This window comes from Podarcis melisellensis (assembly GCF_964234715.1).
Source record: "Podarcis melisellensis genome assembly, chromosome: 12".
NCBI lineage: Eukaryota > Metazoa > Chordata > Lepidosauria > Squamata > Lacertidae > Podarcis > Podarcis melisellensis.
In genome coordinates, this window is record NC_138544.1 from 5,061,574 (window position 1) to 5,086,305 (window position 24,732).

The 24,732-nt window shown below is 44.3% G+C and overlaps 1 protein-coding gene across 2 annotated transcripts in view; it reads right to left on the reverse strand.

Annotated features, from left to right (window-relative positions):
• POU6F2 (POU class 6 homeobox 2) overlaps positions 1-24,732 on the reverse strand; it is a 305,380-nt gene that overhangs the window by 226,882 nt on the left and 53,766 nt on the right. For both annotated transcript variants that reach the window (XM_081931098.1, XM_081931099.1), the window contains exon 2: positions 1,745-1,916. In XM_081931098.1, coding sequence (XP_081787224.1) covers positions 1,745-1,916 — 172 coding nt within the window. The remainder of the gene's footprint in view (positions 1-1,744; positions 1,917-24,732) is intronic.

Genomic DNA, 24,732 nt, shown 5'->3' on the forward strand with positions numbered 1-24,732 from the left:
ACTTGTGTCTGTACTTAAAGCACATAGCCTGATTGAACAGCAATCAAGAGTACAAATAGTTTTGTTCTAAGTTTGATGTCTAAATGAATTTAGCAGTAAATAGTGTTGGATAGCCAACTTCCAAAGCAGCCAGATTTTTTAAATCGATCTCTTACTTTTTAAAATAATTGGATATTTAAGATTATTAAAATTGTTCAGATATTACTTGGAAATATCAGCTTTATAATTTTTGAAAACATCACATGTCACTCCCTGCATGAAATAGATTCAATTAGATGGCAGCTAAACATTCACATGTGAAAAGGAAATTGTCTTATTTTTGCTTCTTTTCATAGAAACAGATATCACTAACAACTTGTATTTAATAGGAAATGACAGTCTATAGTGGGCATTCTATAATTCAAATATAATTATGCAGTTGGTCATGTTATATAATTACATTATTTTTGTGCATCTACCTGTCTCTCTAAAATGATAGGGCATCTCTTTTGATCAATATTGCATGAACCTCTTGCAAAAATCATTTTGCAGCTTATTGCTGTAGTGAAAATACAGACATCTGAGTATATCTTCACCTTCCTTACAGAGTTCAAAAATAACAATAATATTGGTTGTTGTTTTTTAAAAGGTACATTCTTTTTCCAAACAAGGTACTTTTGTATAATACAAATGCATGTTTCCTGTACAGGCTTCCTAGCCCTTTTTTAAAAAGAGTAACACGTGGAAATAATTAAAAGAGACTCTTTCAGAAGCCATTGCTGTAGAATCCAAATGTCACATTCTGCTGTGTAGTACTGCTCCAGCACAGACATATATCAACATCTATCACTCAAGCACACCCCCCGAACACGCTCTGCTCCCTTTTCTGATTAGAGATTACAGTTGCTTGAGTTGTCTTACAGGGTGTCACTGGTTTGAATGACAGATGTCTGGGCTGGAGTGTCACACTTCTTATTTTCATTTTGGATATGAAACCAATATTCCTGAAAGGCTACGTTTTCTTTAGCTATTTATCCAGCTGTTTAAAACACACAGTCTACTCACAGTATGCCAGAATGTACCATTCAATACATTTCTGGTCCACAAGATGTATTTCATTTCCTTCTTTCATTTAAAATACATAATTCTTTAAGTTTACACTGAATTAAACTCAAATCAAATTTTCCTAAAGTGGAATTATAATGGCTAACCAAAGGTGAAGAAACATGATCTCTTTTTAAAGAGCGACAAACAAAAAAGTGGGGGGGACGATGACACTCCGCTTCTAAATATTTAAGAAAAGTTTACTCTGGACAAGAGTGTTCAGAGACAGCGCAAGGAAAATCTGGAACACTGCCTGCACCCTCCAGATTTAACGCAGTAATTCGTAATAAAACAAAAAGCAACTAACCCAGGTGATTACTTTTTTCTGGACAACATGGTAGCGCAAGAATGAAACATCCAAGAGACAAAAGGTAGCAAAAGCAGCCTGGTGGGTGTCCCACAGATGCCTATGGGGCTGTTTGAGAACTGCCCCAGAGCGTGCGGCTTGCAGGTGGCAGCTGTGCAGCTGCACAGAGACATTTCCCCCCCTCCAAGATCAAACTTTTGCCAGCCACCAAGCTGGGCAGGGAGGCAACGTGGGCCAAGTGGCTGTGCAGAAAGTGGTCCCCATCTCCTCTCGCCTCCCATCTCTCGCCTCCTGTGACACCAGACAGTGCGGAGGCAAGAGCCACCCCAAGATGCAAGACCTAGGCAGACTTACCGAAGAGCTTGCTGGGAGCGTCCTCGTTGTCATTTGATTCCACAGGCGCAAGCAGGGACTCATTCAGCTCGTTGTCTGAAGCAGCTGCCTTGTCCTCACCTCTCAACTCTGCATTCATTTCACTCCGCAGTGACAGCAAGGGCTTACTGACTTGTCCAGCTATCATTGGATCCTAGGATGTGGGGGGAAAAGAGTGAGGGGGGGAGGGAAGTGGCAGCTTTGGTGCGCGTATTCCTATCTCTCACTCCCTCTCTCTCCCCTTTTTCTCTCTTGCGCACACACACACACACACACACACACACACTCCTTCTCTTATCTCCGGCTGCTCCTGCTGTTATTGCTGGCTGCAGTCAAGTGAAGAGCTATTACAGATCCAATGAGTTTTCCATTACTCCCCACCCTATTAAAGCTCAACTAGCATGTGAGAGATTCCGGATGCTTGGGAGAGAAAACTTCAGGGGAAGCGACAGAAGCAGCGCAGCTTTAATTGTGGGACGTGCTTCTTTTGTGTGCATGTTTTGACACCTCGCTCTTTCACTTTAATGCGGTAAGGAAAGGGGTGATGGTCCAGCAGCGCTTTTTTCTTTTCTTTTTTTAAGGCTGCGAATGTCCTAGAGCTCTCTCTCTCTCGCTCTCTTTCTCAAAAGGAAAAGCTTTCTCACTCCAATAGCAATCAAATCAGAAGCAAAACAGCAACGCTCACAATATTAAAACTGTTTCCACAACACTGCAAAGTAATAATTCAAATGGCACAAGTATTTCATATAATCAAAAAACAATCAAGGAAAGGTTTACTTTAGCCTTTGGGTTATTAGGCTCTGAAAGTCCATAATCTCACCACTTAAGGAAATATATATATATATATATATATATATATATATATATATATATATACAGGCAGACAGACAAATAAAAGAAACATATATATTCACATTTGAAAAAGACAAAACTAGCAAAAGATACTTACTAAATTTTTGCAATCATGCTGGTGTTTGGGACATTATAATTCCATAACGCATCTACGCAATATATATGTATAGTTTTCAAATGTTTCCTGATTATCTGAATCTATTTGATCTTCTCATTCAGAGGAATGGAGGGGGAGGGAGTTCAGTTATGGTTTCCAAAACAATCTAGCATTCTTCAGTTTTGCCAATAAATAGCAGAAACTGGGGTGGGGGTGGGGATGGAGAGCCGAAAAGAAACAAGTGACCTTGTTGTGCGATCTCCCAACTATTTATTGCTAAGTTCATGCCTAAATGGTTCTTATGCAGAGAACAGGTGACCAGCGGAGAAATAGGTTGGTTAGCATGTTCCCTCTGCCCCATCCGCACATTGGTCGATGTGGTTGCCTATGGGTTTTTTTAATGTATTCATGTCTGAAAAGTGAATTTGATATGACACATGATAATCTATGAAAATGTTAATCAATACAAATAGTTTAAGCTGTCATCAAATGCACTTCTTTAGTCAATACTCATATCGCCGAAAACAATGTCACTGTCACCAGGGTTTAATTTGCACAGCACTTAAATATTGGACTCTGTGCATCAATGCACTCTTCTTCAAATACTGTAGGTAAACACATTTTCTCCCTATTTAAGGCTGAAGCACTCAGCGAGCATTTAGTTCAAGCCGAACCCTCCCTTTTGAATACCTTGATAGGTCCACTGGAGGGCAAAATTAATACTTAATTGAATCTCACAGTCATCAAAATAATCAATACTTTTTTATTATTTATTCTTTACAGTCTGTTGACTGTTTCAAACCTCAGAGGGAATGGGGTGGGGGGGAAGGATTCATGGCTTTGAAACACTGTCATTTAACAAGGTAATTTTCAGTGGGACATTAGGGGTTGTGAAACATATAATAAAACAAAAATGGTGGCTTATAATAGGAAGAAAGAAAAGAATTATATTTCTGCCATCTAACAAAACAGGATAAATAAAAAAGAAGCAGCAAGTGCAGGGAGAGGAAGGAGGGGAGGAGGGAGCGAGGGAGGGAGGGAGACTGGCTTTTGAAGGGTTTTATCATATCAAGAGCAGAGCTGAGCTTTCATAATGCTGACATTTCTCATCCTGACAATCCTAAACAAGTGGAAAGGATGAGATCGGAGATATCATCTTTCATCACATTCCCCAGCTTAAGAACCAACATGACAGCTTCTCTCCCCTTTACACTGTTAATTACTAAATAAAATACTACTCTCTGTCAGCATTAGATTATTGCAGATAGGAACCAATAACATTACTCCATTGTTGTTGATGTTATTGTTTGGCTGGTGGTCTTTTATTTTTTAAAAGTCCAGCGATACTTACCTTCAGCTTTTCAGAAAATAAATTGGGCTGTTTTCATCCTGCCTGGAATGTAATTAAAGCTGCGATCCTGAACCCGCTTACATGGGAGTAAGCCACATTGAATTCAATAGGGCTTCCTTCTGAGTAGGCATAGTAAGATATGCACCGTTAATCAGCGATGCCAATTTGCCTACTAGTATTTGTGATGCATTAATTAGTGTGAATGTGGCAGACATTTTAATGAACTTTGGGGTGCGTAGAGTCAGGCATTCGTGGGCTTTAATTAATTTTTATTTTCATAATGCATTTTTATAGCATCTACTCAAGTGTACGCTGCTGTCAAACAGTCTGGTATTCAAATAATTTGCATCTAAGGTGATCTCCAAGGAAAAGACCACATCCATATTCTTACTCTATTTTGCCCTTAAAACAAACCTTGAGGCTAGGTAAAGCTGAGATAGAACAACATACCCAAGCCATCAAAGCCACCTATATGGAGTGCCCAAACCCAGGTCTCCCTTGCCCAAGGCCAAAAATGCTATCCATTAGAAATATTTGGGTGCTAACCGGATGGAGTCCAGTTCTGGCCTTGCCTTGGAAATGCTGGTTACCCTCCGATCCCTTTGAAACCTTTCATGGACCTGCAGGTCTGAGGGCATCTCTCCTGATGGGGAGGGCTTGTTGCAAAACCTTTCAACCAGGAAATGAGAACTAGTTCTCATAAGGAGCAAATATGTTGGCAATATACCACTTTCTGGGCAGAAATCTGGCAGGAATGAAGCTCATCTAGAAACCACCTCCCCAGGTGCTAGTTTTCAGAGAATATTTTGCGTGGAGGAGGAACTCCGTCATGTGGGTTCCCTTGTCCAGACATCACCTCATTTGCCGCTGGTGGGATTGAGGCCTCAGAGTGGGGTTTGTTTATTTGTTTTTTAAAGCTCTCTCTTTTTTTTATTGCTGCCATCTACAATTTTAACTGTGATTTTTAAAATGGTTTTGGATACCCTGGACAAGGGACACGGTAGCTTATAAATGCATAACCAAACAGATTTTTTGTTGGCATCTGTCTGGATGAAGTAAAACTGCGTAGTGACCTCTCTGCGGGGGACAAGCCTGGGCAGTGTATATGGAGGTCCTGGGCTGCCCAGTCAACAAGACACCCACACCCACACACCCGTCTTGCTGATGTCGTCCAAAGGAAAGCCGAGCACAAATGCAGGAGTTGCTGGAAGAGGTGTACAAGGAGCCATCCAACCATCTTAGGGCCTCCACTCCAGATTTGTGTAGCATTTACAGTGGTACCTCGGGTTACAGATGCTTCAGGTTACAGATGCTTCAGGTTACAGACTCCGCTAACCCAGAAATAGTACCTCGGGTTAAGAACTTTGCTTCAGGGTCAGAATAGAAATTGTGCGGCGGCAGCAGGAGGCCCCATTAGCTAAAGTGGTACCTCAGGTTTAGAACAGTTTCAGGTCAGAAAAGCAGAAAAACCCCCCCCAAAAAACCCAATATGGAGGTCAAATGGCCAAAGTATTGGGAAATACTAGAAAAAGATGGTGACAATTGGAAATTGCAAAGTTTGGAAAAAATGAAGGATAAAGTGCGAGACTGGTTACATTACGCTCAGATTAAAGAAGTTTTCAAAAATGACAAAAAGTTAGGATTCCAGGTGGAGAAATCGAAGCTAGAAACAGAACTGTTAGAACCTAAGACTAAGGTACTTTCAAGAATGTATAACTTGCTGTTGAAATGGAATACACAAGACGAAATGGTTAAATCGGCTATGATAAAGTGGGCACAGGATATTGGGCATAACATTATATTTGAGGACTGGGAAAGGTTGTGGACCACTGAGCTGAACTTCACTGCATGTAATGCTCTGAAGGAAAATGTAATGAAAATGATATATAGATGGTACATGACCCCAGTTAAACTTGCCAAAATATACCATTTGTCTGACAATAAATGTTGGAAATGTAAAGAAGGTGAAGGAACATTCTTTCACCTCTGGTGGACTTGCCCTAAAGTGAAGGCCTTCTGGGAAATGATATATAATGAGTTGAAAAAGGTATTTAAGTATACCTTTACCAAGAAACCAGAGGCCTTCCTTCTGGGCATGGTCGGTCAGAAGGTGTTAAAGAAGGACCGAACATTTTTTACGTATGCAACAACGGCAGCAAGGATACTTATCGCTAAGAATTGGAAAACCCAAGATCTACCCACACTGGAAGAATGGCAGATGCAGCTGATGGACTATATGCAATTGGCAGAGATGACTGGCAGAATCCGAGACCTGGGAGAAGAGAGGGTTGAAGAAGACTGGAAGAAATTTAAGATTTATTTACAAAAATATTGTGATTTGGCTGAATGTTAAGAAGGATGCTAGATCATAAATAATTGCTCACCACCAAATTAGATCCGAACTTGATGATAAGTGAGATTAAGGAAAACATAAACCTTTTGGAGAAATGTTAGATGTATTTAAATGAAGGGACATAAGATTGTAAACAAGATGATAATTTACATGAAAAAATCTTTTTAACGATGTAAGTGGGAGCGGGAGACGTGAGGGAGTCCAAAAAAGTGAAGAAATTATGTTATATAAGTAAAGTCGTTTATTATTTATGCATTTGTATTTAAAAAATCTCAATAAACATTTATATATATATATATAAAAATAGAACAGTTTCAGTTTAAGAACAGACCTCCAGAATGAATTAAGTTCTTAACCCGAGGTACCACTGTACTCTTTAGATGTTACTTCTCCTTAAGATGTTCCGCAAGGCAGTCAGTACAGATTTTTCCTCAGGGTTTACTCCCAACGCCTTTCTCTCACAAATGAGTACAGTGGTACCTCGGGTTAAGAACTTAATTCATTCTGGAGGTCCGTTCTTAACCTGAAACTGTTCTTAACCTGAGGTACCACTTTAGCTAATGGGGTCTCCCGCTGCCGCCGTGCAATTTCTGTTCTCATACTGAAGCAAAGTTCTTAACCCGAGGTACTATTTCTGGGTTTGCAGAGTCTGTAACCTGAAGCATCTGTAACCTGAAGCGTCTGTGACCCAAGGTACTACTGTATAGATACATCCTCAAAAATGGTACCATGTATGTACCTTGTGCTGTTTTCACAGAAGAATTTCCAAGGGAAACTGTGTCAAAATGCATGGAAGCATTTATCCTGCCTCTGATACCAAAGAAGGCAAAACAGATGCAAGGGGTCGGCCACACAAAGCAGCTGGGAGGTGAGGAAAGATGGCCACTGGGAATGGCTAACCTGTGGCCCCCTCAGTGTCAATGGACTACAACTCCCAGCATTCCTCTCAGTTTTGCTGTCTGGGGCTGATAAGAGTTGGAAGCCAACAGGTTACACAGGTTAGCAACTCCTGCTATGCACACTTACATAGGAGCAGACTTGCATAGGATTGAGCTATAAGACTGTCTCTGCAAAGTGTCTAAGGAGAACAGTTTCAGGCTGATATATATTTGTAAATACTGAGGGGTTTTTTTAAAAAAAAATTAAACAGCCCTATCATAAAACAATTAACAAGAAAAGCCCCCCAAGTGTTACTATGACTAAACACAAGCTATCAAACAACTTAGTGCTGTCAGTTAGGATGAAATTTATGACAATTACACACAGTCAGTTTATTATCACACATTATTAGCATGCATTAAATGAACATACGGCTTCTGCCTGACCCCAGGGCACCCCCAGAGGTACAAGGCTCATTGAAATAAATGAGATTTATGTTAGCACAGTATTTGAAGAGGAGACAATCATTCATTAGGAAGACTGGGAAAGGGCAAGAACCTGCACAGAGACACAGATTTTAAAATAAATAAATAAGCGATCAAGGCTATCAAAGAGCTGAGTTATTTTCCTTGCGGTGACTTGCCCCCAATACTTGGCAATGCCCTTTCATAGCAAAGAGGCTGCAACATTTGCAAGTTCCCGTCTGATATTCATACTGTGTGTGAAATTGTGATGGAAGTCCTGCTGTGCTTATTGTTTTATTGGGGCTCCATATTAACCAATGGAGACATGTTTCTTGAATTTGTCTTTTTCACAGTTACTGTGCACAGATTCTAACAATGCCATAGCTAGTTAGCCCCTCATTACTTGACCTCATCAGAAAACTTGTCCGTGTCCGGGAGAGTCAAGAGCAGGCGGAAAGAGTGGGTGACAGAGACAGAGAATGGGGGAGTTGCTGGGCGACAGGAAATTGGGGGGGGGGAAATATTAGCCTGGGCTTAGTTTCTTAGACCAAACACTCTTTTCAAAAGGGCGACTCTTCTGATGTTTTGCAGTTTGGGACCCCCTTGCAGTTTCATGGTTATTGTTTGTTTAGCTGGTTAAAAGTCACTTACTACTTCTTCCAATGACCTGTCTCAGGACCAAACTACACTGTGACATTAAATGTCTTTGCACTGAATACATTGGTTTTTTAAAAAGCAAATTGTGTCAGCTGATGGTGCTGATAATTAAGAGGATGAGAGAGGAATGGAGAGGGAAGTTAACCCTTTCCTACCCTGCTGCATTTCAAGAGAAAGTCCATCTTCTGATTTACTTTCATGCAAAGACTGCTTCAGGCTCCACAAGTGGCCCAGAGACGGTCTGGGGAATTAAAGACGCGCAGCATGACTTTCAGGGGCTTCACTCTGGCAGTGGCATGCCCACTGTGAATTTAAAGCACACCTGAAGAAACTGTCAGTGTGGCTGTGGGGTCTCAGACCTGTGCCTGACACTCTGGCTGAAGAGGTGTCACTGCCTTAATCCCTTGATCGGATACTGATCCAAAATTTGTACGGCCACTTCCGATTCAGATGTTAACAGAGAAACACAGTTGGGTGCCATGGCCACTTCTAACAGCTTCATAAGGATGTTGAACAGCACCTGATGCCTCACCTGTCAAGGCTTTGGCCTCACGGTGAAATGGTGAAATGCAGGAACCTATTGACATAGTCGCTTCTGAGTGTGCTGTGAAGTCTGCAGTTCCTCCTGGTATTTTAGGGAGCTGTATGTGGCGTAGCAGGCTGGACGGCATCTATTCTAGAGCACATGGGTGGTGTAGAACTGGCTCCCAGGCTGGCCGAACACAGGTCAGGGCTCTTCAGCCCCAGCTGTTTATGCCATGGGATGCCATGGGGAACAATTTTGTCCCCGATGATATCCAACAGCTATATGAAGCTACTGGGAACAGTCATTAAGAGTTTGGGGTGATACCCAAACTCTATTTCTCTATTACAGCCGAGTAAGGAGAAGGCCTGGAATGCTGCCTGGATGCAGTGGTGGACTAGACAAGCATCAATAATTCACAAGACCCCAAATAACTTAGGCCCAAAGTAACAAGGATAGTCTGGTGACTTATATTACATGTTGATCACTAAGATCCTGGGATGGGGCACTTCTAGTGGTTCCATGCCTTCACTAGGGACTGAGCCTTTACTCTGGCAGGCAATGCCCTGTGGAACTACCTGCCAATGGAGGTTCAGCAGGAACTATCTATGCCTTCTTTCACACGTCATCTGAAAGCTACCAGTTAGACTGGCCTTCACAATACGAACTTCTCTTTTGAACCAACCAGTATCTACTGATGTTTTATTGATGTTTTTAATTATGGATGTCTATTGACTAATCTTATAGAATCACAGAATTGTCATCTAGTCCTAACCCCCCCCCCCACGTATATAGTAAGCTGCCTCGATATACTTGATTGCATCTACAACAGTGAAGCTAGGGACGGGTGGCGCTGTGGTCTAAACCACTGAGCCTCTTGGGCTTGCTGATCAGAAGACTGGCGGTACGAATCCACTCAACGGTGGTGAGCTCCCATTGCTCTGTCCAAGCTCCTGCCAACCTAGCAGTTCGAAAGCATACCAGTGCAAGTAGATAAATAGGTACTACTGCAGCAGGAAGGTAAATGGCGTTTCCACGTGCTCTGATTTCCGTCACGGTGTTCCATTGCACCAGAAATGGGTTAGTCATGCTGGCCATATGACCCAGAAAGCTGTCTGTGGACAAACGCCGGCTCCATCGGCCTGAAAGTGAGATGAACGCTACACCTCATAGTCACCCCATAGTCTAGGGGTTCTTTACCTTTACAACAGTGAAACCACAAGCCTTCATCTGCTCCAGCCGCAACAAAACACATCTTTCCTGCATTGGTGTCTACAGCCACAACAGGCGCTATAACTCTCCAACGATTTGACGTTACCCCTGATGGCGCACTGTTTTATTGTCTCTCGGATGTTAACAATAGATTTTTAATAATGAATAAATAAACTTCCAGGGAGCTGAGTTATTTTCACCCCACAAATGCCATTTTCTAAAATGAACTTTAGCAAGAGTGGAGCCACTGCAAGACATTGCTTCCAACTGCCAACTGACAGAGCTGCTCTAGGAGGATACCATGGTCAGTGGTATAAATGGCACTATCAAATAGTGCAAGAACTACAGAGCTGCACTCTTCCATCCCTCTGTTGACTAAAACTGATTCATTCCCATAATCAAGTCTTAACCCAGAATGCTATGAGTCTACATAATCAGTTTCCTCCAGGTGGGTCTGGAGCTCCACCACCCCTTGAGCACTTTCCCCAGAAACACAGTATTTTTGAGTGGGCTGCAATACTAGCGCTTGGAGAGGGGCAAAACCAGCTTGTTCAACACTATTCCTATCCTGGTCACAGTCCTAATCAGCTCTCATTGGGGTGACATTGTTTAAAAAGTTCTTTTCCTGACTGTGAATCTGTCCAGTCAAGGGACACCTCATGAACATGATGACATCCCACCACCATGCAGCCGGCTATGGGGAGGGGGGGAATCATGGAACCAATCCAAGAGCGAGAGCTGGAAGAACTGCCCTTAATCTGAAAGGGTTCACAGTCTTGTCCCAGTTCCCTTGGTGAAAAGTTTGGCAACAGGCAGCTTGCAAAAACTTTCACAAAAAGCACTCACTTTTCCCCTTAGCCTTAGATGAAACATCCAAAAATCATCAGGGGTCCATGGAACTCACCAAAGCTGAAATTTGCAAGAACAACTTTAAGCATCGCTGCAGAAATAATTACAGGTGTTTTTTCTCTCTGTTTCAATGTATGAAAGAGCTTGCAGAGCTTGTTTGAGATATTACAAAACTCTTACATAAAAGGCACATTGCTGCATCCTACATGTAGATCACCATGTGCACTGATGGCACCCATGACATTTTTTTTGTTATTGTTTGACATTAAGCATATATGTCATGGAACCTGAAGACAGAACATGTCAATGAGGAATCACAATCTGCAACGAAGCTCATCTTATTTATTTCCAACAAAAATGTGGGCATTTTCTCATCTTTGGAGTAGCTTTCCTGCAGATTGCACCAACTGACTTGTGTTGCAATCCTACCCACTTACTTGGGAGTAAGTCCCATTGAATTCAATAGGATTTACCTCTGAGTAGATTGGTTTGGAATATGTGATTGGACTATCTTGGACATAGGGGTGCAGAAATAGGGGAAGAAAGAGGGTTATGCACAAGGATTGTGGGAATAGATTGGAACTAACTGGGATTTATTGTCTACAGTTTGAGCTGCTGGAATTTGGAGTATTTGGTGATGGCTGGAGGGAAGAGAAGTTGAGGATACCTGAATAGTCATGATGATGTAGCATTGAAATCACATAATAGATGGAAATATTGGAAATGGTGTGGTGTCTGTGAACATGGGGGCTTGAAGGGGTTGGATACACCAATTAATTAAAATGGCAAAGTTTTAATTCCAAACACCTGTAAGATTCAAACTGCACCATGGGGAAAGCAGCCAGCTATCACATAAACCACATGAATCCATAGGTGCATCTAGAGTGTGGCTTGAAAGTCTGGGAACAGTATCAAAATTGAAAATTTCATTAGACGAGAACATAAACCTTTTTTAAAAAGAGACAAAGAGACTCAATTTGTATATGATAATACTAAGCTGCAAAACTGGCTCTTCTAAGCCTTTGAACTAGTGGTGAGTTCCACAACATACTTATTAATCACTCCTTTAATTGAGCACCACCTAAAAGCTCACCATATTTGGTAGTGAAAAGAGCCAATTTCATGATTAAGCACATAAACAAATAAAAGGCCCCACCATTTAACAAATATGTTACTATTTGCGGTTCTCTCTTTCCTCAGCAAAACTCATGAGAAGTTGTCTCTTCACTCACTTCTCATGGCACCTGATGACTTTTATCCTGGTGTTTCTCTGAGTATAAGAGGAACAAAACTGCTGATGTTGGAAGTTTTTTAAAAAACTTTTATCTTGAGCCAATCTCCATCCATCAACCATATTCTCCTTCTGTAGCATCTTATGCCAGAATCTGGTGCTCCAACATTTTTCTTTTTCCAAACACCCCCTTTATGGTTCTGTTGAGGGATTTATTTCATCCTATTCCCGTAACTATGAATTAGTACTTCTCTGAAACTGTCCAGAGAAATCCATCCCTACTTCTGTCCTTCTGATCTTCTGAAATGGATTCTGACTGGAAGATTGGATCCCTCGTGACATTTGTCATGTATATTGCATTACATGTATGCATATTTACTTTAATATCAACTATTGAGTAGCAGCTCCAACACTGACCTCCAAGGAAGACGTTTCAGAAAGTTCAGACACTCCAACAGACACAGTAGCTCCATCTGAAGAGGACTCCCATGTAGGGGGTGACTGCTGAAACAATGACCTGAATGAGCAGCTTGAGGCCTCTGCAAAGACCTCTTCTCAACTTCCCATGACTCCATGCTCCTCTGTAATTCATTGCCTACTATAATCAGCACTTCTTGTGGACCACCCTGAGATCTTTCGATGAAGGTTGGTATATAAATCAAATAAATAAAAATAAAATAAAATATAAGCTACAAAGCACCACAGACTTCAGGTCAGAGTACAGAGGTTTTATGCCCTTTGCACTGATGGCTTGGCACACTCATCAGGGCCCACCCCTGGATTTCAGCTATGCTCTGTGGAGCAAGTTGTCTGCTTCTTCTTTGAGCTACCTAAGACTTGGTAGATCCTCTGTTTGGCCTAAAGCTCTTTCTCTCCCGGTGCTTTCCCCCTTTAGTTTGCCCCCCATATGCCTCTTTGCTCCAACTTGCCTTTCATCTGCCCACATACACCTCCAAGTCTCAGTGGACCATGTGCAGCACGAACTGGACACCAGTGGAAACCAGTCCATTAGGGCTAATAGGAAACAAACCTCAGGTGGCCCTCAGCCAGCCCCTATCTCCCTGCTTTACTAACATCCAGTCCATGATGTAACCCTGCTCATAAGCTTCCTTCCTTCTTAGTGTTGCCCTAGAAGAACTCAGCAGGGAAAAGGACGCGTACAAAACTATAATTAGTTGTCTCTGGCCCCTTCTACTTGGTCTTCCTGCCTTCCATTAGTCCCAGAGGGCATCAAGTGCAACATGGGATACCGTAGTTACAAACAAGATTTATAAAGAAGATGAAGGAGAAAAAAGATATTGTCAGGACAGAACATGGGAGAACTGTGAAACAATAGACCAGATTTTCAGGGTTGTTCATGCCATCGCATTAATTAATGCTTTGAGGATGGCATCTGCCTTCTACCACTGTTGCCACAATCCCAAGTAGCACCAATATTTTTGTACACAACCTTCTTGCCTTGTTCGGATGTCATAATATCAGCTTAGGACCAACACAATATAGCAGACATAGTTCAGTGGTCGCCCCCCCCAGCCCCGAAGAACACCTAACATTTATACAAGTTTTTCTTCAGTACTTTAATATCCTCCCCATTCTTCACACCCCATTTCTAAGGTGTAGAATCTTGGAAACAGAACTTTTAATATTTCTTCCTCAACATTTTACCACTTTATGGTGTCAGCTGCTGTGACTGCTTTCGGTATTATTATGATCTTTTCTCTGAGGAATTAATACTTACTTTCATCACATCCCACTTTGATTACCTGCACGCAGAAGATGTTTAGGGCCTTCTAAAACCACCTGTTTCTAACCTCAAGGGGATTTCTAACTCTACTGCCAAGTTAATTCCTCTTACTGGGGAAGAAGTGTATTATCCTTGCTTCTCCCATTCAATTCCTTGTCAGCATCACCAGCTTTTTACTGCTCTTGGCATTTAAAGTATACTAGCATCTTCTACAGACACTCACAAATCTCATTGGGCTGAGTCACATTCTGCCTTCCAATGCCACTTTAAGAACTTCCACTTATATTCATCTTAGTATTTATATTCTCTCTTCTTCTGTCAATACTAGAAACACTACCTGACAAAATCATACCACTGCTGATTTTTTAGTAGCATTGTAAAGAATTGCCCATATACATCTCTGCTTTTTTAAAAAAGAAGAGAACTAAGTAGTTTGCACCTCTTGTCGCCTATCTAGAACTTATAAGAATAGATTGTGTTAAATATGAAAATATGTGCTTGGGTCCTACTAATGGCATCCAAATGTATTTGTTTATTAACAGTATGCAGTATATGTGGCCTAATAACTAAGTTCTTTGGGTATCCTGCAATAACACAATTGTAAATCCATAGTGCTTAAGGAACCCTTCCCCATTGCTTGTTTCAAGAACTTGAGTTGAAAGTAACAACAAGAACAACTTGACAATAATTATTGTGTGGTTTGAAGTTTATATCCAACAGACCTTTACGATCGCTAATACTTCAGAAATATAGTTGCTCACAATAAAAACATTCACAAATCCAAAATGTTAAGTACTAAGTAGGCTACTAAGTGGGACGCGGGTGGCACTGTGGTCTAAACCACTGAGCCTAGGGCTTGCCGATCGGAAGGTTGGCGGTTCAAATCCCCGCGGCGGGGTGAGCTCCCATTGCTCGGTCCCTGCTCCTGCCCACCTAGCAGTTCAAAAGCATGTCAAAGTGCAAGTAGATAAATAGGTACCACTCCAGTGGGAAGGTAAACGGTGTTTCCATGCGCTGCTCTGGTTTCACCAGAAGCGGATTAGTCATGCTGGCCACATGATGCAGAAAAACTTTCTGCTGACAAACGTCGTATCCCTTGGCTAGTTAAGCCGCAACCCCAGAGTTGTTCATGACTGGACTTAACGTTCAGGGGTCCTTTACCTTTAGGCTACTAAGTACTCAGCCTTTCCCCCACCAATCATCTGTCAGTGCCCCATATAACTGCTGACTTCACCTATTGCTCTCCAATCTCTAACTGATGCAGGACCTGAGACAGTCAAAAAGCATAGCTTCCCAACTTTAGTGAATATGACATATAGCTGGGTATCATCAATAAACCTACAGCATTATATCCGAAAGCAATTTCTGAGAGGTCTCACATAAACATTGAGATAGTGGAATGGACACCTGCCCAAAGATTGGGACCTTTAATATGAATGTTCATCACTTGCCAGCAACCAAATTCCTCAGTCTTCTCAGAAGTAACTTCAAAACCACTTTAATCCCTCAGCCACCCAACTTATTATTATATTTATATTCCACCTTTTCTCTAAGGAGCTCAAGGTGGCAAACACACTTCTCCCCTTCTCCATTTTATCCTTACCACTCTGAGAGGTACGCTAGGCAGAGAGAAACTGTGACTGGTCCAAGGGGAGCTTCCTAGCTGAGGGGGGATTCAAAATCTGACCTCCCATGTCCTAGTCCAACACTCTAACCACTAGGCCACACTGGCTCTCAATATCTTAAAGAGACAATATGCTACGTTCAGTAGATTGAATATAATCAGGATAGCACTTCTCCCCTTACCCTTGGTTGGGATAAAATTATCCACCACAGACAAAAAGGTCAGTTTCTGTGTCTTATCAGTCTCAATAACTCAACCGCAAAAAGTCAAAGATATTAGTGAATCAACCACTACTGCTTGTTTACTGGTTCATTCATATACACAGACACCTCACTCCCAGTTACAGGACACACGGTCTCAGCCGAGCTCACTACTGTACATTGACTGCAATGATATTTTTTTCTTTACATGTTCATGGCTTGACCTTTTATGTATGTCTATATTGGGTCATTGTTGGAGTGGCAATCCTTCCTTTTCAGAGCCCTTCCTCTCTCAAACTAGACGGCCCATTAGCCGGACTCTATCCAGTGATTTAAATAGGTTGTGCAGCATTGCCACAAGGACCTAAACCTTCTCTAGATGTTCTACATCAGTGTGCGTGAGTACAGGGCGTTCTCACTTGAGAAGCTCACCCTACAATCACTGGCGGAGGAAGAGGAGTGCGGGGTAACACATCGCCTCCAGAAGAGCGATCCTGGTGGGGTGCCATTGTGGCTGCCCCCCACCCGCAGGCAGCATGCCATGCCCATAGAACGTGCGCCATCTGCTATCCACCCCGCCCCCCATGCCAGAGCATGAAGCTCCGCCACTGCCTACAATTCTTGGGGGGCAACAGAAATGGTGACGAGAGATAGAGCTAGCACATTTATTCTCATTCCCCCTTTGCATCTTTTATTTAACTCCGATGCAGAATGCCTGATGAGGGTTATAGAGTTTCTTTCTCCCTTCAATCAGTTTGCTTCTCACCTTAATATGCAAGTACATCTCAACAACCTTTTGGTGTTTTAGGGCCATTTTTTGTCATTAAAAGGGCTTCTGCATGGCAATGTCTCTCTGCTGTTACAATTAAAAGTTTATTACATGAAGTAGCACATATAGTATTTTGGGTTATTATGAAAGCCAAGATGGCTTCAGGATTTCTCAGTGTATTCAAATAAAGTGCCTCCCCCCCCCCCAGAGAATATTTCCTAATTTTGAAGGGTGAAGGATTGGTTTTCGGGGAGGGGGTCTGCTATGTGTGCACCTTATAATTCATGTAACATGAGTATGGTAAGAAAGACAAATTCTGTTGTTTTTTTCAAGTTTAACTTCTGTTCTCTTGTCTTGCTTTATAAAAATCCACATAAACAATGCAGCCCAATTTTAATGGGGAAACCAATTGGTGACCTAATCGAAACAAAAATACGCAGCTTCCATTGTTATTCCCCCCCCCCCCAAGCCTTTTCTTATTTACAAAAACGGATAAATTACAGTAATTGTTCACCTTCACCATTCAGGAGTAACTAGCACAAGTCGCCTTTGATGACATAAAGTGGACAATTCTTTTGATTTTCTAGGAACACTAAATCAATCCTGCCTTTGATGTCATATTTTGGTTTTAAATGAAGGTGTATCATGCGTTCATTTTAACAAACTCGTTGTTTTCCCCATCGACATCAACAAAGCAGGATCTAACCCGAGTCTGAGTCTCTTATATGTGCATGCTGAAGAAAAGCAATCGGGAAGGATGGCTGTGATCTTCCTGCCAATAAAGCAAGTAGCAATGTTTTCACTGCGTTAAAAAAAGTGCAGGGTTGCACTTAATGGCATTGTGCTGGCTTTCGGTTGTTTTAATACAGGTTTCTATCAAGTCTCATAAAGCGTGTTCTCCCTAGCAGAGAGCACGTGTTGCGGTTGGGGAACAGGCCGCCCTCCCATGACTAGGCAAATTGTCAGCAACCCTGGCCTTAAGGGTTAATTGGGTTGCTGGGGGATTTTGATTGTTACCAATTTGGAGGAGGAGTCAGAAGATATAAATAGATGTGCCGGACGTAGGGACGTCCTTCTTGGACGTTTTGCATCGGATCACATGGAGCACTTGGACAATCTTCTCATTGTCTGGTTACATTTCTTTATTTCTATAATTCCCCTTTCCTTTTAATCCTCTCTAGTCCCTTAAATAATTTAATTCCCCCCTTTTCCTGTTCTATTTCCCACCCCACCCCTTACCCTGCCCTGTGGGAAGATTCTCCCTGTATCCGTGTCTTGCCTTTCCCAATAGGGAAAGAGCCCCCATTAGGGGCTTTCTTTCGCAAAAAAAGGTTTCCCCCATTTCTCTCGTTGAAATTGTGGGGCTAGTCAGGGCTGTTCCCAGCTTAGCTGGAATCACTTGCGTTTATGGTATCCCCATAGGTTGGCTTTATTTTGAGTGTGTGCAGCGCTGTTGGCCAAATTTTAAGCTAGCCTTGGGTGGGAGCACTAATTTGGTTTCCTTTAATATTGCTATGAGACTAAGATTCTCAAGAGCAGAAACTGGGAGGCCTATTCGGCCTGCACATTAACTTCCAAGCCTAAGTCTGCTACAGGTAGCAGTTAATTGTTAAGTCTCTGACATGTGACTCATTCTAGCTATAGGAATGTATCTGCTTGCAGGCCCAGTTGCTGCTAATGTATATCTGAGGCAGACAGAGGGCGGCAGAGGTTCTCTGTGCCTCCAAGGACTACGAGCACTCTGTATATGCTCTTGAACTATGCCGTTTCTGAGCAAGTTTATTTTCTTTAAGGTTTTTTTTTTTTTTTTTGCCCTGTTAGTGGTGACTGCCATTTTAGAGACAAGCCATTGTGGCTTAGTGGCTAAAGTGTAGGACTAGGACCTGGGAGACAGGGTTCATATCCCCCTCTTAGCCACCTTTATAACAAAACAAAACTAACTGCTCCTTTTGGGCTATTCTGTTGCTGGGTAGTTCTGCCCATTTGTGATAAAAGAACTTTGGGTTTCTTGAAGGGGTGCTTCCCTCAAAAAGGGCTAGCAGGGGTACCTGGACAAGCTGTGGGCTACCTCAACTCTGCTATTTCACTGGAAACAATTATGCCTGGCCTAGCAGGTGATCCTAGGGCTTTGCCCTAGAATTCAATGGCCTGGAAGTGTTTCCGGCCTGAATAGTGTCCCCATGTCCACGAAGCATTGGTTTCACTGGGTCAGCGCATAGTGCCGGTAATGCCTAGGTTGCAGGATTGGTCCCTGTATGGGGTAGCTGCATGCTCCCCCATTGCTCTACCTGGACACTTAGGTCCTTTTGGTGGTTACCTCACTGCGAGGGATGTAACGGGCGCCACGTTTGCAATATGCAAGTGGGAGAAAGCACCTTTGTGTGCCTGCATTGCAGTTTGCTCTGTGCGTTGCAGGGCACGGCGCTGCACGGGCTGCAATTGCATTGCATTGCATGAGAGATTTGCAGTTGCATTGCACGGAGGGTGTGTGTGCATTGCACGGAGTGTGTTGTTGCGTGGCACAGAGTGTGTTGTTGCATTGCACGGAAGGTGCGGTTGCATTGTACGGAAGGTGCGGTTGCATTGCACGGTGTGTGTGCATTTCACGGAATGTGTGCATTGCATGGAGGGTGTAGTTGCATTGCACGGAGGGTGTTTTTTGCATTGCACGGAGTGTGTGCATTGCACAGAGTGTGTAGTTGCATTCCACAGAGCGTGTTTTTTGCATTGTAGGGAGTGTGTAGTTGCATTTGCTTGGAGGGTTTGTGTGTGCATTGCACGGAGTGTGTTTCTTGCATTGCACGGAATGTGTAGTTGCATTGCAGAGTGTGTGTCGGAAAAGGAAGCTGGCTCGGCAGCAGCTTTGTCAGGACTTCTTTAGGGGTTCTGGCCAGCGTCGGCCCTGTAAATTTACATATCACGATGGCAGCACAAGATGCCCCCTGCCCAAGCGGGGGCTGGAAGCTGGCAAGCAATAGCTCAATACCTTTTGCCCTTATTCCCATTTTATTTAGGGATCCAGTGGATATCGTTGCTAAAACAAACCACTTGCCTATGGAGAAGCTGTCTGCCTTGAAGGAAGTTATTTTGTAATACTTCCTCTGTAGCAAGTGATGCTTCATCAGATCCGATCTTGCTGGGTCACTTAATTAATCTTCCCACTAGGCCAGGCTGCCTGCGGCCTGAGGTCCCCTTACCTTTGTGTACGCCTACCAAGTGTGGTGAAGGCAGATATCAGGCGATGGTAGCAATTCCTGAATGGATGCAATAGTAGTTCGGCATGGCAGGATACCTTGAACCCGCATAAGGATTTTCAGGTTCATGCTGCTGCTGCTGGATTTTTGCCCTTTGGTTTTATTTCAAGGGCTGATGGTGTGCAACGCTATGGCCTCAAGCCCGGTGTGGTGAGGCAATCATACGGGATCCTCTAATGATGTTGCTGACACTATCCCATTTTCAGATGAAGCGCTTCAGATCCTGGGCTCCAGACTCAGCTGTTGCCAGACTTTTCCAGACCACCTGTGGCATTTTGACAACAATTAGTAGTTACAGAGAGCAGCAGCTTCCAATTCCCCTTCTGCTTTTAGCTCTTATGGGAAGGCCTGGATGGATTTCTTAGCCTTAAGTTGGCAGTCCTCGGCCATTCAGATGAATTGGCCCCCATCCTCTGAGCATATCCTGCAGTATTTGGTCCACCTGCTGCAGATTGGGCGTGCTGTTATAATCGACCCAGCTTTCTTATCTGGGTATTCTTTTAGATACGGTGGCTCAAACTTCTAGCTTGCCGAATGACAAGCTGGTTGCCTTAAGACAGATTATAGAAGAAGTGTTACCTTTGCGGAAGGTGTCTCTTAGACAACTCCAGTCGCTATTAGGGCACCTTAATTTCGCTTGTAAAGTGGTGGCTCCTGGGCGCCCTTTCTGCTCTCGCCTAGCTCGTCTTACAGAAGGTTTGAAGGCTCCACATCATCGGGTGCGCCTTTCTAGTGAGGTGAGGGCTGATCTGTCCATGTGGTTGGAATTCCTGGAGGAATTCAATGGGGTCTCATTATAGCAGGACACGTTAAATTTGCATAATAATTTCAGGTGCATTCAGATGCAGCCGGTTCGCTGGGCTTTGGTCTTTATTGGAAGGGCCGTTGGTGTGCAAAGCGTTGGCCTTCTGAATGGAGGGGAGGAGATATTACGCGGGACCTTACTTTTCTCGAGTTTTTTCCCATTGCAGTGGCAGTGCATGTGTGGGTCGAGGAGTTCAGGAACCGACGTGTCTGCTTCTGGACTGACAACCAGGCGGTGGTGACGGTCCTAGCCAAGCTGTCATCACGCTCCCCTCGGGTGTCGGCCCTCTTGCGAGTTTTTGTGCTGCATTGCTTGCGTTGTAATATAGTTTTTCTGCTCGTTTTATTCCTGGGGGTCTAACGAAATTGCTGATGCTCTGTCCCGTTTTCAGATGGAGCGATTCAGACTCCTGGTTCCAGAGGCGCGGATACTTCCGGAATATTTCCCGGATCATCTCTGGAACCTTGGCAACAATTAGTTTTGCAGGGAGTAGCGGCATCGGTTTCCCCTTCCACCCTGCGATCTTATGCAAAAGTTTGGGATGATTTTTTGACGTTTATACGTCAGTCTGCCAGCAAAATACGGGGGGCCCCACCCACCTCCTCGCAGGTCTTAAAGTATCTGGCACACTTGTTTCAGCTGGGGCGGGCAGCTAAGACAATTAGAATGCAAGCGGCTGCCATTGCCTTTTTCTGCAAAACATTTTATGATAAGGATCCTTGCGCAAAGTTTATTGTCCGCAAGGCCCTCGAAGGCTGGGGTAGGTTGTGTCCTCCCCGGCCGGTATCCAGGCGTCCCATTTCTTTTGACATGCTGAGCAATATGCGAAGAAGCTGCGGGTGGTGTGTTGGTCGGGGTATGAGGCACGTCTATTTTCGGCTGCCTTTTCTATAGCCTTTTTTGGTGCGTTAAGAGTGGGTGAAATAGTGGTGGAAGACCATAGGGATGGTCGCTCTTGGGGCCTCTTCATCCAAGACGTGCAGTTATCCCCTGCCGAATTGAGAATCATGGTTAGACATTCTAAGACGGATCAGAGGGGTAAAGGTGCGCTCATTCGTCTCCCTGCCACGAGGGAGGCGGGCCCTTGCCCTGTAAAAGACGTTGGCAAATATCTGGCTGTGCGCACTCAGGGGGATGGGCCTCTGCTCCGGCATGAGGATGGGTTGCCGCTAACTAGGCAACAATTTACAGGAGTGATGCGAAAAGCGATTCTGGCCTGTGGCGGCACAGCTGGAGATTATGCTCCCCATTCATTCCGGATTGGGGCTGCCACGGTGGCAGCTCATTGGGGTTTGTCAGCGGCCAGGATAAAGGATTTGGGCCGCTGGAAATCAAATGCGTTCAGAGGCTATGTTCGCTAACATGATGTATTTTGTCTGTTTATGTTGTACCAGGTCTGGCGCCTGTCCGCGTGTGGATGGTGGGGCACAGCATCATCCATTGGGCTGGTGTCGCAGCACGGCAGGCTGGTGTTGGTCCAGGTCTTGGCCTTCCTCCCCATGTGCAGCTGTCCTGGTTGTCCAGACGTGGAATGCTGTGGTCGGAGCTCCTGCCACGGATCCGGTGCCAGTTGCTCCGTGAGGGGCCGCCATCAGCCATTGTGATACAGCTGGGAGAGAATGACCTGGTGGACATGGGCTGTTTTTCCCTGCGTGCTGCAATTTTGATGGACTTGGATACATTGCGGGCAATGGTGCCTGCGGCTAAGATTTTTTGGTCTCAGCTTTTGCAACGATGCGTGTGGAGGGGCAGTCGTTGCCCAGTGGCCACTGAAAGGGCTAGAAGACGCATCAATTCGGCTGTGGCTGTGCGGATTGCTGAGCTGGGTGGTGAGGTGATCTCCCACCCTGCGATTCTTTTTTTTTTTTTTTTTTTTTTTTTTTTTTTTTTTTAAGAAGCCATCCTTTTTCCGAGCTGATGGCGTGCACCTTTCTGCTTCAGGAAATGAGGCTTGGATAGGTGCGGTGGTGGCCAAGCTGAGGTCTTGGTGCGTGCGGTGATCTCTCACCCTGCGATTCTTTTTAAGAAGCCATCCTTTTTCCGAGCTGATGGCGTGCACCTTTCTGCTTCAGGAAATGAGGCTTGGATAGGTGCGGTGGTGGCCAAGCTGAGGTCTTGGTGCGTGCGGTGATCTCTCACCCTGCGATTCTTTTTAAGAAGCCATCCTTTTTCCGAGATGATGGTGTGCACCTTTCTGCTTCAGGGAATGAGGCTTGGATAGGTGCGGTGGTGGCCAAGCTGAGGTCTTGGTGCGTGCGGTGATCTCTCACCCTGCGATTCTTTTTAAGAAGCCATCCTTTTTCCGAGATGATGGCGTGCACCTTTCTGCTTCAGGGAATGAGGCTTGGATAGGTGCGGTGGTGGCCAAGCTGAGGTCTTGGTGCGTGAGGTGATCTCTCACCCTGCGATTCTTTTTAAGAAGCCATCCTTTTTCCGAGATGATGGCGTGCACCTTTCTGCTTCAGGGAATGAGGCTTGGATAGGTGCAGTGGTGGCCAAACTGAGGTCTTGGTGCGTGAGGTGATCTCTCACCCTGCGATTCTTTTTAAGAAGCCATCCTTTTTCCGAGATGATGGCGTGCACCTTTCTGCTTCAGGGAATGAGGCTTGGATAGGTGCAGTGGTGGCCAAGCTGAGGTCTTGGTGCGTGAGGTGATCTCTCACCCTGCGATTCTTTTTAAGAAGCCATCCTTTTTCCGAGATGATGGCGTGCACCTTTCTGCTTCAGGGAATGAGGCTTGGATAGGTGCGGAAATGGCCAAGCTGAGGTCTTGGTGGGGTTAGTGAGTGGTTTGGCGGGGAGCTGGAGGCTCCATGGCGGTTAGGCATTGGTTAATTGGTGCTTGGAGGGGTAAGTGCCTATCCCTCCAAATGATGCGGAAAGGGAATTCCGTTAAAGGAATCCAGGGGCTTGCCATTCTTTCGTCCTTGACCGTGGAGCCGGACTTGGGCCGTGCAAGCCCCACCGGAACATGAGGGTGTGAAGCGAGGGTCTGTTTCCCAGCCTCACTTCTCATCCAATACTTGTTTCCCACGCTGGCTTCCGGTGGAGTCCGGAAGGACCAGCTCTGTCCTTGAGGGCCAGGACAGATAGTCATAACCAATGCCTAAGCAACCACTCACAATTTTTGTATTTTGAATAAAAAAGTTGTGGCCAAAACTATGCCAAAAACCTTAAACAAAATTGATGTGTGAAGTGTGAAATTATTTGGGGGGTGGCACTGTGGAACTCAACACGCAAAGCGTGTTCTCCCTAGCAGAGAGCACGTGTTGCGGTTGGGGAACAGGCCGCCCTCCCATGACTAGGCAAATTGTCAGCAACCCTGGCCTTAAGGGTTAATTGGGTTGCTGGGGGATTTTGATTGTTACCAATTTGGAGGAGGAGTCAGAAGATATAAATAGATGTGCCGGACGTAGGGACGTCCTTCTTGGACGTTTTGCATCGGATCACCCGCCCTCCCTCCCTTTAATAGGGGGGCTTGTTATTTAAGTTGATTGCTTGACCTTGCTATGCCTGTCATGGGGTCGTCCGCCTTGGTGCGGGGGCCTGGTAGGAATTTGGCCATCTGGCTGATTGGCTGGTGCCATTTGGTTTTTGCCTACTGCGTAGCAAATCGTCACAACTTGTAAGGTTGGCGGTTAGGCATTGGTTAATTGGTGCTTGGAGGGGTAAGTGCCTATCCCTCCAAATGATGCGGAAAGGGAATTCCGTTAAAGGAATCCAGGGGCTTGCCATTCTTTCGTCCTTGACCGTGGAGCCGGACTTGGGCCGTGCAAGCCCCACCGGAACATGAGGGTGTGAAGCGAGGGTCTGTTTCCCAGCCTCACTTCTCATCCAATACTTGTTTCCCACGCTGGCTTCCGGTGGAGTCCGGAAGGACCAGCTCTGTCCTTGAGGGCCAGGACAGATAGTCATAACCAATGCCTAAGCAACCACTCACAATTTTTGTATTTTGAATAAAAAAGTTGTGGCCAAAACTATGCCAAAAACCTTAAACAAAATTGATGTGTGAAGTGTGAAATTATTTGGGGGGTGGCACTGTGGAACTCAACACGCAAAAGCAAACATCAGACATACAGATATTTTAGCATTCCATTGATAACTGA